Source organism: Phalangium opilio, unplaced genomic scaffold, assembly GCF_054372755.1.
Source record: "Phalangium opilio isolate 3A_F unplaced genomic scaffold, DU_Popi_V2 ptg000025l_1, whole genome shotgun sequence".
Lineage (NCBI taxonomy): Eukaryota > Metazoa > Arthropoda > Arachnida > Opiliones > Phalangiidae > Phalangium > Phalangium opilio.
This window is the reverse complement of record NW_028324156.1, coordinates 79328-95035: the sequence shown is the minus strand read 5'-3', so window position 1 is coordinate 95035 and position 15708 is coordinate 79328. Positions and strand designations below refer to the sequence as shown.

General features: G+C 39.9%; 1 protein-coding gene across 3 annotated transcripts in view; it reads right to left on the bottom strand.

The window, feature by feature from the left end:
* LOC149691550 (solute carrier family 60 member 1-like) overlaps window positions 1-13892 on the bottom strand; it is a 30449-nt gene extending 16557 nt beyond the window's left edge. Inside the window, exons 1-2 of one of the 3 annotated variants that reach the window (XM_089868866.1) lie at window positions 4158-4773; window positions 3613-4084 (exon numbers count right to left, since the gene is read on the bottom strand). In XM_089868866.1, coding sequence (XP_089724992.1) covers window positions 3613-4073 — 461 coding nt within the window. In that variant the 5' untranslated portion in view covers window positions 4074-4084; window positions 4158-4773. Of the gene's footprint in view, window positions 1-3612; window positions 4774-13420 lie in introns of those variants that run through there. The other 2 variants (XM_089868867.1, XM_089868865.1) reach the window with 2 other exon arrangements.
* Window positions 13893-15708: the final 1816 nt, after the last annotated feature.

Here is a 15708-nt window from a genome sequence, read left to right as displayed (position 1 = left end):
TGGGGGAAGTGCCAAATGTTAAAAAAGAGGACAACAATGGGGAATCCAGTAAGAAAACACAATGATCTATGTTATGTAATAGAAGTAAATAAACTGGTATTTTACGGATGTATTTGGTAAATTATCAGTAAGTTATGGACGGTAAATAGACCATTTCGATGTAAGACACGGGGTAAAACTCTGCCTTCCATCTAGCTTTTTGGCGCATGCGCTGTAGTCTCTTTGTATCATGAGAGTGCATGCGCAGAGAAGGATGGCAATGTATCAACCCCTTTGTACGTCGAAAAGTTATATTACCAACTTGCATCTCTATGGAAACCAGTAATAAAATCCCCCCCTCCCTTTGTTACATAACTTATAACGGTATTTACTTCAAATTATATATTTCTGAAGTGAAGTATAAGCCAAAGAAAGAAGATGTTTTCTGGTCTCCATCTTTCGTTATCTATCTCTCATTCTTTTGGTTCCTCTATAGACCAATTCGATGACCCGAATGGTCCGGAAAAAAATGAAAATGAGTAAATGACCAACCCTTACAAAAGGCGGATAGGAAACAACCGATTTTCCTTACATAGAAAAGGCCTATTTCCCAATAACAAAAAAAAATATCTTTTTCCTACGAAGCGGAAGAAGCTTAGGGATGAGACGTGGTTGAGGATGAAGAGAGAGAGAGAAATGGAGTAACTTACATCTTGTTTATCGGTCGAAAAATGGCCAAATCAAAATAGATACAAACATAACAACGTTAACGTAGTAGCCTAACGCTACTATTAACGTCAAAAACCACTAAATCCTAACCCAATACAATAAAATAAAAATGTCTGCTGGGTTTAAAGATAATATTAGAACTTGGATCACTTTGAATTACGTAATGACCCGTAAAATTTAACGATCGACAATTTTATTGAGGTTTAGAATACAGTCTTAAAATGGGTAAATTTTCATGGTAATAAACGGATTCTTTCATAGATAAACACTTCTTATAAGGTTGGAAGTAAGTAATATACAGGGTGTTTCTGAATTAAGGTCTTTCGACGAACGATATGTAACTTCTATCTCCATTTTGCCACAAGGGACACAGTTTTCGAGTCATGATTTTAGAGTGTTTTAGGGATGACATCATAATTAAATTAGAAATCATTGCGTAATTAAATTTAAGGGATCGTCCGTAAAACACTCCTAAAAACATAACTCGAAAACGGTGTCCCTTAGGGTCAAAATGTCATAAAAGTTACATTTTTGAATCGAAATCGCCCAAAAGAACAGCCGCCCCCTTCCATAACTTCGACAGACCTTTCATAAACACCCTGTATAACTAAAGTAGATCTGTTCCACTACGAATCGTAGGAAATAAAACAGGCAAACACCCACTGTTATTTATATTCCTACAAAATTGAAATTTAGGGTTAGCAGCAGGAGTGCGTTATCAAAGTCTTATAGGAAGGAACACAACAAATAGGCCTAAAGTAAACACATAAACTCTAGCAAAGCTTTAGAGGGTTACTTCCGGTAGTAAACTCTACGAGTTTGATTTGAAGGGAGAAAGATTCAACTACGAAACGTTATTACTTCCTGTAGAATTTCAGGGACTGTCAGAGACTTGAAGAGAAAGAGTAAATAGAAACGAAATTAAAGGATATTGTCACCAAAGTACGTTACTTCGAGTAATAAACTTTTGATAAGTTGAAAAATCTCAACTCTAGCTCAGCATAGAGGATATAATGTAGAGGAGTAGACAGTTGTTGTATTCAGTTCTCAAGTTAAATTTTTTGGAGCTACTTCCGGAGGCACTCGGTTTCTTAATTGGTAGACATGTCTAAATATTACTCCGTGCTTCCATAGAGGATATACAGTAAAGCTGACGACATTCTTCAACCAATAATGATAAGTCTTGTACAGAAGGTAATCACCCAGTGGGGGGAAAAAACCGGAAATGAATAGTAAATATTTGGAGAGATATTCCCTTATATACTGGTAAAGGGTAAAGTGTCTACTCCTCTATACTGTATATCCTCTATGAGCTAGCTAAAGTCAGAGTTCGACATTTTCTTGGGAGAAGTTAGTTTCAACGGTTACTGTCGTAGTAGCTTAGGGTTGTAAGGCGAACTCTAGTGGACAGGTGGGGCGTTTGCCCATGCATTTACCGTGCCAGTCACGGTCGGTGGCCATTATCGGGAAATTTAGGGTAGAAGGAGGAAGGTAAAGGGGACAGGGTTGGGCTGGGGTATGATTTGAAAACGCCAAAGAGAGAGTGGGGGAGTCGAGAGTGTGTGTGTCGTGCATATAGCCAAGGGCGGGAGCGTTCTACTACGGGGATTACGTAGGTAGTGCATAAAATGGTATGGGCAGATATATAGATACACTATAATATTCGCTCGATCCAAATATTATTATCCCTCGTGCATGCTTGCCTTCCTTTCCTTCCATGACTGAATTACATCACGAAGACACGCGACCTGTCAGCTTGCCAAAAAGAACAGAGAGGACTGGATGCCCAAAAGGACCCTATTCTCTTTGCGCCTTAGCTAACAGAAATTATGAATTTACAGACTTGATTCTACAGAAATATTGATTCATCATAATAAATAAATACAAATGCATCAATGATTGGTTTAGATCCAATAATTACTTAAAGATAAAGCACGCAACGCGCAGGAGAGGAGGCTGTCCTGTTAGGTTATTTTCGTAGCGCCAAGAGGTAAGTCCAGATGGAGCCCGAGGTCACTCACTACACGCTATAGCCAACTCGCACTGCCTCTAGAGGAAAAGAAGCACCCAAGAAGGTGACCATCCCCGCCCCTGTGATGTTTATTTCTCTTCTGGAATTAACGGACTATTTGGATTTGGTCTATTGATGTTTCTCGACTATATCGTACCTCGGAGAGTTCCGAGCAACGTAAGATTATAGACGAATATTCGTCTATCTGCTCGGATACGTTCGAGTCTATCACTTCGAGTAGCGAAAACCACCACGAAAATGCAAAAAGGCTGAGTTTTAGGGCTTAGCATTGCAAACGTTTCCCAAAAAACAGTACATGTTGAACTGTTTCACACTTTTCGGCGTTTTCAGATCGCGTTTTGGTAAATGAGTATTAAATAGAGGCGAAGTTTTCCGTTATGACGTAATATAGTTTTTTAATGGGTGTGGATTTACAAACGGCGTGACGCGCTTAAGCAAAATCGATGGGGGAAAATATAGAAAAACAAGCGGTCTTAACTTTAAGGATATAAGTCTACTTTTCCAATCAAAACACCTCCAAACCCTTAGTGATATAAGGCGTACAATAATAATAATAATAATAATCTAAGCTTGGTCTAGGAAGGGATGTCCACACTAAGTCAACTCGCGACTTATTTACAGGTGGGCCCCTTTACAATGCATAGAGGGGTGGTGGCTAGCCCCTATGCCACAGCTAACCTACAGCGCCCTATACTAACTATTACTTGCTATTACAAGCTACTTGGACCTATGACCTGACCCATTGGAGTCTTTTTTTTATAGGTTTTACCGGCTCAACACAACAACAGTCTCAACTTGACCTATAGGTTAACACGTTAACCGGCTTGCAAGTTAATACCACTCCTGAAATGGAAATCGCCATGCACGATTACCTGTTAGCTAGCAATCCACCAAAAGCGGACCCCAATAGAATGAACAAGGATTGACTGAAGAAGACCCAAGACATGGTGGCGAAGATAGTTGTTGTCTTGCATCCCAAATCAAGCAGAGTGGGTCCGAGAAAAGCGACGCACATACCAAAAGTCCAAAAGACGCAACAAAGTACCACGGTGGCGTGTTTGTTCCTCCAGAAAAGATCGTAAAAGTTTTCTTTCTTGGACATGGCACCTCCTGCACCGGTTCCCGTATCTTTCGCGCCACCCGTTGCAGCACCGGCCCCACCGGATCCGGTACCACCACCCTGATTCCGGCTTAATTCGACGCGGGACCCTCCGAACTTGCTAGAGGAGAGGGCATCCCGAACGCTCAAAGTAGTTTCGCTACCAGCCATCCCGTGCCCGTGTTGTTGGGCTACGGGTTGATGGGCGTTCGGGTACGAGTCCATCTCCCTCATGGCTGTACCGTCTTGCATATTGACGGATCTTTTAATTTGGCCTTTACGAGTGAGTAATTAATTGACAAAACAATCTTCACAAACCACTAATGATCCATTTGGGAATTAAATGTTGCTGTATATTTTTGGTTGGTCCAAGGATAGTTTAAAGACTTTTAATATTGTCCTGTAATTAACAGACACGATACAGGATCATATCCTCAATTCCTTTTTCTTTAACCGTAACTTAACTTGTTCACAATCACTGAACTATATCGAACATGAATATTAATGAAACGTTCTCACAACCGCTGGTACGATTCCCACGATTTCACAATCTCAAACACCTGCTGTAAAATTCTTTGAATTTTCTTCGAAGCAGAGACAACTCGATAGAGTTTTATTCCTCGACAACTTGTATTAAAGGAATTAACGCGAACGGCGTCCGACTGGAAGCTTGGACGGCAACTTTAGCTAGGTACTGTAGCGGGCGAATAGTAATTGTACGGGAATCGCTTTCCGAGCACCGTAACATTGTGATTTTATAGAAGGAGAGAAAGAGAGAGGCAAGAGCGGAGCTCGCGAGTCAGACGTTCGCGTGTACGTTCCAAGAGAGACGCCCGTTGAGTCAGAGAGAGCACACTTGCCAGAGGAAGAGAAATAGTATTCCCCCCCTCTCTCTCTCTGTCCCTGATATCACCTCTCTCTCCCTCTCGTTCGGCTGCCTGCGCTTGCACTGCTAAACTTCAAGGGAACGGACACTTTCTACCTGAATTTTATTTTCAAAGTGTATTTTTTCTTTCCCAAGTTCTGTACGGTTTAACCCCAACGTTGCAAACAGACAATTGGGTTTTTAGTTTAAGGGTTTCAATGAAAATTGGAACCCTATCCCTTTAAGGGTCTTTGAAATAAATGCGATCACTCAGGTTTCATGACGTGATTAATCATGAGGTTTACTTGGAAGGTGACGGAAGGGAGGGGTGGTGGGGTCAAGTTACCTCCGTCGGACACGGGACAGACCGCAGTCAGCACCTATAATGTAGGATCGCTGACATGTGACGTATTCTCTCTCCCCCAAACTTTGTCGCTCAGAAGTTTGGCTTACAGGAGTGCGCCACTTTCAATATACCATTAACAAAATAGGGGAGGGGGGCTAGTATTGTCTGCTTGAAGACGGAACATTGTTGGGTATGTGGACCCAAAGACCCATAGACGTTACATAGGATTAACGTTACCAATTTTCCAAATTTGGTTCGTATAGTTTGAAGTCGTATCTAATGTCTTTGTTGTCCACATACTCGTCTATGTTGCATCTTAAGAAAATAAGGTGGTCAACACACCAGACACTATTTTGAAAGAGGTCTATTAGTAACTTCAGATCTACTAAAGTCCTTTCTAAGTATCTTTAAAATTAAATTAGATCTGACCCGGCAAAATTGGGTTCCTCTAAGGTCACAAGAGTCCCTACACTATGAATATAACAACGATATTAAAACCCAGTCAAAAATTATTACATTTTTTCCCGAACCATGTAAAGGTAACTTGTTTATTCCCTTATTTCCCATTTTTACCGGAAACCAGCTGTCAATTTTTCATATCCAAAATTAGGCTTAGCGACCTCGTTTTTTTATAGCAATCTACTCAATAATTTTGGACTATCAACACTAGAAACGAAAGATGAAAATACAACTTGGAAATCAACGTCATGAAAAACCACAAAAAAAGGGAATCCTTTCTGACAGAATTCTACCAAAAGAAACACGAGGTCCAAAAAAGAGTTGGTCCAAAGACGTAGAGCTTATGGCTAAAAATGCCATGCCATAACTGAATAGCACAAAAAAATATATACATATATATCACGTCGAAAAGAAAGATATGAAATATTTTTATACTATTCTGTATTATGGGTATAAATTTTGCTTATTTTTTTTTTCCACATGTCCCAAATACAGCTGTACTTTTTGTATGTCGGAGGATTTTGTAAGATGGTGAAAGTTGGGTAGGGGAATATATAATAAAAATCTATTATTCTTTACCATTTGGGCATTTTTGGACTATGTCCAAGTCTAAACCGCACCAAGGCCTAGCCAAGTTTAAATTTCATAAGAACTAGTACGAGTTAAGCCTAATTTTAAATCAAAAATTGAAAAGGGCGCGTGATTTTTCTCGCGCCTAACTTAAAACATCTTGCATCTCGAGCGCGAGACGTTTCGTACACGTTATCGCGGTTAATTTATTCAACGCGTGACAAAGCCGTATTTTTAACACTGAAATAGTTGCGAAGGAACCATCCCCAGCCTTAAACTAAAAAGGTCTATACGGTGACTTTCCTTTTAGAAACCATAAAAGAGCTATAGGCGGAAGAAAAAAAAATACCGTATCCGCGGTCCTATTGATCCGAGATTGCGTGGGAGGGTTTGTTAAGGCGAAAAATTTCCCGCTTTTTTTATATAACCTATGGCTGGTTATTCGCGCCTTTTTTTCCCCTATCCAAAATGGTATTGTTATTAACTCCTTTTTACGAGCCTAAAAGTCGTTCATTGGGGGAAGAGTTTTGACTTAAGTCAGGGCTCCCACCAAAATCTCAAAAATAAATAGGGGAAAAAGGGACTTTTCACGATAAAAATAGGGTAAAATAGGGACCAAAATTCTAAAAGTAGGAACCAAAAAGGGACCACTGGTAAAACAAAATGATATCTATTCTGTGAAAATATCACAAACAGTTAGGAACCTATTACTCTTTTCTATTTTTTCGACAAAATAGGATATTATTTCTGACTTTCTTTTGTTTATATTCTTATTCTAAGGGAGCGGTAGGTTAGACTTGATATAGCTCTAATGTATAAAGAAGGTTTTCTGATTAGAAGTAACTATTTTCCTATCATGTTTACTGTTTTTTAAAAAATCCACTGAACTAGAATTTGGGCCTTTACAGGGTTCGTACAAAATTTTTGGAATGAAATTCCCTGACTTTTCCAGGTTTTCCCTGACTAACTTGAACAAATTTCTCTGACCATTTGCAATAACGTACATGATGAAAACTAAGCTAAATTCACTCGAATAATTTTTTCAAGAGTTGTTATTGTTATAAAAATCACCCAATTAATTCGTTTAAATTTAACATTAAGTAAATCATAAATAACCGGAGCGAGCGAAGCGAGCTCCGCAAATTTGGGGCTCTGCTAAAATCTCAGACAAGACATTTTCAGGTCACCCTTATACTTTTTCTGAGGTTTATAAAAATAGGGTGATTTAAGGACCAAATACCAATTTTAGGGTAGATTAAGGACCTTGTAGGAAAATAGGGACTTTAGGGACTTTTAGGGACCTGATGGGAGCCCTGCTTAAGTTAATCAAAAATTTCGTCTGCTAAGAATGTGTTTCCTAAATATATTTTTCCTTAAAATTTAATCGAATGTTCAGCGATCGATTCTTTATACATCAAAGGGACACTGTTCGCCAAAACTGACGGTAAAACGTTTCAGTAAAATGAATGCATACAGCTACTTGGAACCATTGTGCTAACCATATAGAGTCTCTCATGTTAATAGAGACTCTGCTTTTGTGGGTATACCGGGCTTGAGAACTTAGTATTCGTCACGCCTCATAATTTTGACGTCTTTCTAACTGTAATTTCATTGGATAGTGGCAACGCGAGGTCCTAGGCTTGCTTAAGGTGCAACGTGCAGCGAGATAGAGGTAAAATTCATCATACATAATGACAAGTCTAGCTAGCTCCGCCCACAAAATCCGCCTAGATACGTTTAGGAAAATGTCAAGCTACACAATGATTCCAAATAGCTGTATGCATTCCTGAGTATATGTATAAGGTTTTGTAAAATGTTACTATAGTCAAAATTAAGAAAGATGCAAGCAGAACGTTAGTGGTTCAGAGAAATGTAAAAGCTATATTTTTGAAATTCTGGTCTCTTTAGGGGATTAAAATAAGGCTGACTAAAAGATTCCGCTAGCTCCAATCTCTTTCTCTCTTTCTCTCTCCCTCTCTCTCTCTCTCCCCATCGGAGATTTTGGGAAGCTCAAGAGGAAAACGGAGAAGAGAAGATGCGGAATAGAGATAGACTTTATAGAAGCTTTAGCGAGCGAGCTTTCAGGAAAAGACCCTAGAGTTTTAGGCGTATACTAGACAACTCCTCCGAGCTATATATGAAGATGGGTAGGCGGAGTTGTCGCCAAGGCTTACGGATTAGCTTTTGATCAAGTCGTCTTATTACCAACGCTTAGACGCGCGATTGAATCACCCGGAGTTTGCACTACACCTATGAACCTGCTAAATAGAGAATTCTTCCTTGCTAAGTCTCTCTCAGATTGGATGTCCAGGAATGTGACAAAGCCTTTTTTTCCTTTTCACTCTTTAACGCAGTTTTGGAATTCCGAATTCAGTCAGCCAATGAAAAGGGGCATGCAGGGGAAAGGTTAAGTTAACTGTAAGACCATAACGAGTATCAGTTAACAGAAACGGGGACCCGGTAGTTGAAAGCACGGGGATAAGACGGTAACCTGAGAACCCACAGTATTCGTGATGTGTTGGGTCAGACATCGTAAGGGTTTGGTTAGGTTCAGTTAGGATTTAAATTGCAATTCTGGTAGCAATATTAGTGGGTTTCAGCTTGAACCCACCATCAGTATGGCCGTGCAATTTACCTCAACAATCTTAGATCCTCCGTCAACCGGAAGCTCTCTATGGACCGTCCAACAGACCGTTTCGACGTAAGAAACGGGGTAGGCAACCCTAAGTATCAGGAAAAACAAGTTTCTGCGCACTCTTATGACACAAAAAGACTACAGCGCAGGCGCCAAAAAGCAAGATGGAAGGCAAAGTTTTACCCCCTCGTCTTTCCCTCTTAGTTACATTGAAATTGGTAACAACGGCGTTACTTAACCTCTCATTTGTCTGGTGACGAAAGGAATTTAACCTATTCGAGTCTACAACCACTGTTTATATTACGTAATATCAAAGTAACCAAGGGCTGGCTTGAAATATCTTAAAGTTTAAACTGAAAAGGTCTATTGTATATTTACGAAGCTGTGTGGTGGTTTAGAGAGGCTTAGAGGAGTATATTATATATAGTCTACTTCTCTTCTAAAGGTCTATAAAGAGGTTCCATTAAGTGAACTCTGGACAGGACAGAACCACATCAACGTGCGTAGCGGACGTATATAACACTATACGCTAGAGCTAAAACACTTGAAGCGGAATAACCTAAATATCTTCATAGGAAAAGAAATAAAGGATGGTTTTCAGAGCCTAGCTAGCTCCTTTAAAAAAAGAAAGAGAGAAAGAGAAGAAAAAAAGGTTAACGCATCAATCACGCGCTCTTTCAAGCTGCCCTTTTTAGTTGTAGTTTGCGCCAATAAGAAAGTAGAATGGCTTTGCTATTATCCAATGGCAATCTTATTCTTGCCTTGATTAGGGTTAGGGTTAGGTTTAGAAAAAAGTTCATAACGTTACACCAAGAAGTGATATCTAGTTTATTAGGGAGAAGGTTTAAGATGTCTAAGTATTCGCGCGCCATAGTCCCAGTCCCCCTTTTAAAATACAAGGGGGGGGGGACGTAAGGAAGGAGGCCGGGCTATTACGCCTCTCCTCAGTCGGAAAATATGACTGTAATTTTCCCGTCATTCGCGCCGTCGCGCTGACGTGAGTTTTCAAGAACCAATGAGATGCTGCTTGTAATTTAGAGGCCGCGGGGATTAACTCCGGACCTACGTAACGCTTGGACTGGAGATAAAGCTAGATTATAAATGTGGGGCGAATTTATACCTTCTCCCTAATAAACTAGATATCACTTCTTGGTTACACAAAAGGATTAGGTAGGCTAGAAGTCTGAGAAAAGCAACAGGCTCGCGCACCTAAATTATAATTTCACGCGCTTCAACAAAATTCTTTCACGAGCCAGGATTTAATTTCACGTGACGTGCTTTGTGAATATATTAATTTTCGTTAAGCCTTTGAGTTTGATATTTCGCCCGTTTTAACAATTGATATCCATCTTTACGTAATGATAACGTAATGACAGGTAATTAGCGAATACGTTCGGTCGAAAAATTCAATGTTCCAGAACTTCGCCCCTTCATAACTTCAGAAACCCCATTTCAAAAAGAACTCAAGAAGAAAAGTAAGAAAGACATCGGATGGTCGACTCGTCGGGATGAAACGAAAGGAGCTATAGAAAGATGACCTAAAGGCCGGGTAGATAGCGGCTCAACCAGCGATAGTAAAAGCGCGATCCTCTCTTCAAGAAGGCATAAAAAGGAAAAGAAAAAGACATAGGCGGAACGTTGGCGCCCATCGGAATATAAAAATCGAAACAATGTGCATGGGTTAGCGAGGAACCAATGGGATGACGAGAAAAGAGAACGGGGAACAAGCTCATAAAATTTAAAAAGGAATGAAGAGAGAGCGAAAGAGAATGCGGGAGCTAGAGAAGGAAGATGGATTGGAAGAAGCTGGGAAAAAAAAGAGAGATTCGGAACATCCTAAGAGGAGAGGGGAGAAAACACAATTTTCAACGATCTTGAAAACAATCTCATCGGGGGCGTATATATTGAATATTTCATGTAACGTTGTTTCCTTTACTGTAAATAGTGATTTAATATAGATGACCTTTATCGCGTTACGTTTTTGACCTTTCTAATACCTACGAGACTTTCGCAAACAGCTGAAACACGTCACGTGACTGGCACAAGCAGACGGCGCTAGCTGCAATTCACATTAGAGAGCTTTCAGTTGGAGGAGGAGCTGAGTCTCGTGACATAATTTACGCTGCCATATTGGTGGTGGGTTTAAAGCAGGAATTAAGCCGAGACCACCCAATATGGCTACCAGAACAGCGGTAAGACTTGGGAGGTTGTGACGTACAATTATCCCATCTGTAAGCTCTCTATAGGCAATAGACTATTTCGATATAACTAAGAGGGAAATACACGTATATAGGTAAAACGCTGCCTTCCATGCACAGTCTTGTTTTATGGCGCCTGCGCTGTAGTCTCTTTGTATCATGCACGAGAGTGCCCAGAGACGAATGGCAATGCTTAGACACTGTTGTATGTCCCAATACTGAGGGTTAATATAATCTGTTTATCTTTTATCTTTTGTGATTGTACTGGTAGCCAAGCTTGTATTAGGAGTTTCTCCTTTACTTGGCTGCCACCATGTTCAAATGGGAAATAAATTTATTATTTTTATTATTGCCTACAACCCTTTTACGTCGAAAGGTGGAATTCATAAACTAAACGCAATTTAGTACAGAAGAAGGCAAGAACGTTTGCGCATGACGCCCTGCCTTCGCCTGTACTAAATTGCGTTGCGTCCGACGTTTAAGAGTTCCACCTTTCAAAACGCGTTTATCAAAATCATGGACACGCGCAAGTTCGAGTTAAGAACAGCTTGAACAACTATGATCTACCGCCCCCCCCCCCGAATTGCGTATGGTCACGGTATAGAATTTATAAGAAGATAAAAGGGCCCACGTGACAAGAGGGTTCCGTGTTTAGGAATAAAGAATGATGACGAGCTATAGTTTTAAAGGGATTGTATAACAACGAATTCGATACGACAAATTAATTAATAAATAAATACTGGTTTCCTTATATACCTTATCCGCAACGCTATAACATTCATGGTGTTTACCTACCGGAGAAAAGACCGACTGTACACGACACGGTGTAAATATTAAATACCCTGAAATTAGGCTTTAATTAGAGTCAAGGGATATTAAACTGACATCATTCCTATACCCCTTTAAGGGCGTTTTCGTCTTTTTCATTCATGTACATAAAATGAGCGTAAAAACCGAACGTCGATACGGCGATAAAAATGGTACGCAATCATTACAGTATGTACATACATATATATAGAGGTCAAAAAAGGTTATCCTTAATTTATTAAAGGTAATTAACAAGAAATAAGGTCATCTGGATAGTCAAAAAAATACGCTAGTATTTGAGCTTCTTGGAAAACGCGAAATTTCCTATTGGAATAAGTATAGGAATTTTCACGTTTTCCACGAAGCTAAAAAACTATGATTGTCATTGCAGTCTCTAAATGTGATTCCAGGAATACATACAGATAATAGGAACCATCGTGACCCTACATATCCCGTGTTAATTTCTATGCGGGTTTTGTGGGCCGGGCTTGAGAACTTAATACCCGTCACGTGTCATAATTCTGACGTCTTTCTAACTGTGATTTCATTGTTTGGTGACAAAGCGAATTCCTAAGCGGACGTAAGGCGGCTAGATAAATTATTCGTGATGTAAAATTCGTCATACATAATGACTAGTCTAGCTCTTCCCACAAAATCCGCCTAGATACGTCGAGTGAAAATGGCTGTGTACACAATGATTCCTTTTATCTGTATGCATTCCTGGTGATTGTAATCTTATAGGATAGAGAGAGAGAAAGAGAGGCTAGGAAGATCTTTTTTCGTAGATATAATCAGTTAACGGGGCATTTGGCAAAGAGCTTAGTAATCCCTGGGACCGTAAAAGACAGTAAACATTGATGTCTAAAGTGGGACGTTCGCTGTCTTGCCAAAAGAAGAAAATGCGGGAAAAAAACGTCTTCGCTGAGTGCACGCTCCGTTCTCCCAACGTGGGTTTTCGTTCGCGACACTAAGCTATTTTTTGGAGTCAGGAGACGTGCTAAAGATCGATTTTTCAGAGACCCTATATAATGGCCGAATGCTATTTTTCCTTACGTAACCTTGCGCGTATTCCCCTTGAGCGTACACAACATTAGAAGTACATTTTCACGAAGTAAATAAAGGCGTTTCGCGGTAATGTCGCTAAACTTGGTGTACTTATTGAGTATTTTCGGCAGACTGCGTGTCCTTGTTTTGGCGCGAACCCCGATACAGTAAACATAGTTTTTCCATTCCCCTGGTGTTGCCAGGTCGTTGGTGAGACAAGAGATTGATTGCAGAGAGAAAGACTTCACTCAGTACTTTACCAAAACCAACTTTGCTCATGCACAAAGGGCCTGACAACACTGCACTGAAGTTTAAGCTGATAGAGGGGGAAGGATTTTTCCGTAGCCCCTTTATCTATAAGACTGCAGAAATGTCTACTATGGTATAGAGCTATTTCAGAGGGGGTAAGGGCTACGTCACCAATGCTATTTGCCCATAGAGAAAACCCTCACAAAATGTCCGCCCTACACTCAAAGGCAGGCCCAATTTTCGTAGCAGACGAAATTTTTCCCCCACTGAAATAGCTCTATAGGACTGCAGAAATGTCTACTATGGTATCTACCCCTCCAACCAATCATCTTCTGCATAAACCTATTCATTGTTGACAAAATATCTCGTTGGCTAAACGTAACTGGGTAATTATAGGTAAAAACTCACCGAGCCATTAGAAATCCTCCGACGACAGATCCCAGTAAAATGAACAAAGTCTGACTGAAAAATATCCATGACAATGTTGGGAAAATGGTTGCCGTTTTGCAACCCAAATCCAAAAGAGTTGGTCCCAAAAATCCAACGCATAAACCGAAGCTCCAAAAGACAGCGCATAACACAATGGTTCCTGTACGATGTCTTTTCAGTAGTTCCCAGTAAGTGGCCTTCTTTTTAACTGTAATGGCCACAATTTCCACCTTTTCTACACCGGTTGTATCTCCGTTTCGTAAACTGGCTGCGATACTGGCTTGGGCACCTCTGACCTCTTCTTCAAGTCGTTCCACGGATAATGGTGTTTCACCCACAGTTGCAGTGTTGGGGAAGCGGTATTCTTCTTCCATTCTCGAGTAAATTGAATTGTCACCAAAATCACGCGTATCCATGGTGGTGAATACGTAGTACTAATACTAAACTAGTTTTAACAAAGGCCTCAACTCAAAACATGCCACTTGAAAACATGGTGTAAAGTTTTGAAGCCAAGGCTTAGTGAATATCCTCTTTTAATCATTTTGATGAATAAATACTTAAGATAAACGGTTGCGACTTTATGAGAAGTATTCCATAGTGTTTTTAATTAGTTAATTAGTAATCAAAACTTTAACTCTATCCGGGGGTTAATTAACACAACTTCAACTATGACCGCGATGACACTGACTAATTCGTTTTTTAAGCGCGATTTTTCTACTGACTCGCGACGGAGGTTCAAAATTAGCTATGGCGTGTTTTCAGACTCATGTTTTCTTGTTTTCCCGCCAAATTTTTTATTTTGTTTTATTTTAAATCGCAACTTCAGTGACCTCAGATTTTAATGGGGGAAATTTAGCCATGGCGAAAAAATAATTACATTTTTGACTAGTATGACCTACTGGTGGTTGTCCCGAGTTCTGTCGCGTACTTTATGGAGTAAAGTATTTGTCCCCGCTGCATGTGGGAAAGAATAAATCTATAACATGGTCGACGTATGCGAGCTACTGGCCGACCAATAGAGTAATCCCCTCCCATAATATAAAAGGAAAGAAGTGTACTGCATTCACAGTACGTGTTTCCGGACATTTTATAGATTCGGAAAATTTTTCTTTCTTCGTTAAACCAGCCGAGTCGAGTCTTGTGTGGTGCGAGTGACTGTGTGTTTATCGAATGACCCAGAGAAAATGCTTAGCCACTGTATTCAGAATATAAGCTACCAAGCGTAATCGCGTGACATGCTTATTCTTTTGTTTCACGCGTTAGGCTTAGCGAGTTATGCCAGATATTCTTAATCTGATCGCCGGGAAATTTCAAACAAAGGCTTAAGGCGTAATGGCAGTACTACATACGCAAACGTCACACCCTTCTATCTCTTAGCTCAGTGTCATCTCCCTACTGGGCGCGAACCGTATCCCTTCTTACAACAGCGCGCCCAGAGGAAGGGATACAGTCTACAAGTCAAAAACAAGTTTATTAATTCGCTGGACCACTCCATTAGTTCAAAACCCGAGCCTCTCTGGTCCCAAGGACTACTTTAATAGCTCCAACCATAAGTTTATAAGATATGTTCAATATCTTATAAACTTATGCTCCAACTTAAATGCATAGAAAGGGGTACAGGTTTAATTATTGCAGACACCGGGGTCTTATTTCACACCTTGTTCACAAAGCACGTGACAACAAGAATTATTAAAAGCGCGCGAATTGTAAAAAAAAAATTAAAAAACCAAGGCTTAACGAATATTAATATTTCAAATTCAATTTTCTACGCTGCGCTTATAAGAAAATTGACTTTAGTCCACTTTTGTTTTTAAGGTATATGTGTGTGTGGTCAGCAAGATTAGATTTATACTCTCTAGTTAGTACAGGGTCCAAAAAAATCCCGCCTCCAGCGACTCTGCAAGCTATGGGGCTTTGCAAAATCGGACATTAGAAAACCAGACACGTTTTACTATTAGAATTACCTTTTACGCGCGCTGCCACCGACCATTTTTAATGGCTATTTTCCCTCCCATATCAAAAATTAGAGCAGTACCTAAACCTAAACACTCAACCTAGAAAAAAAATAATAATTTGTATTTCCCAAACATAGATATCTTTAAATGACTTTCTTTCAATCAAATGAAAATAAATTAGTTACCACAAACTAACTTACCGTGGGAAAGCGAAAAGGTCAAAAAAGGTCAAGGTTAACGATGAACCTTACACTTTATTCGATTAAGTATCAGTTTAACCTTGTAGCACAGCGAATGGTGTTCTATACCTTC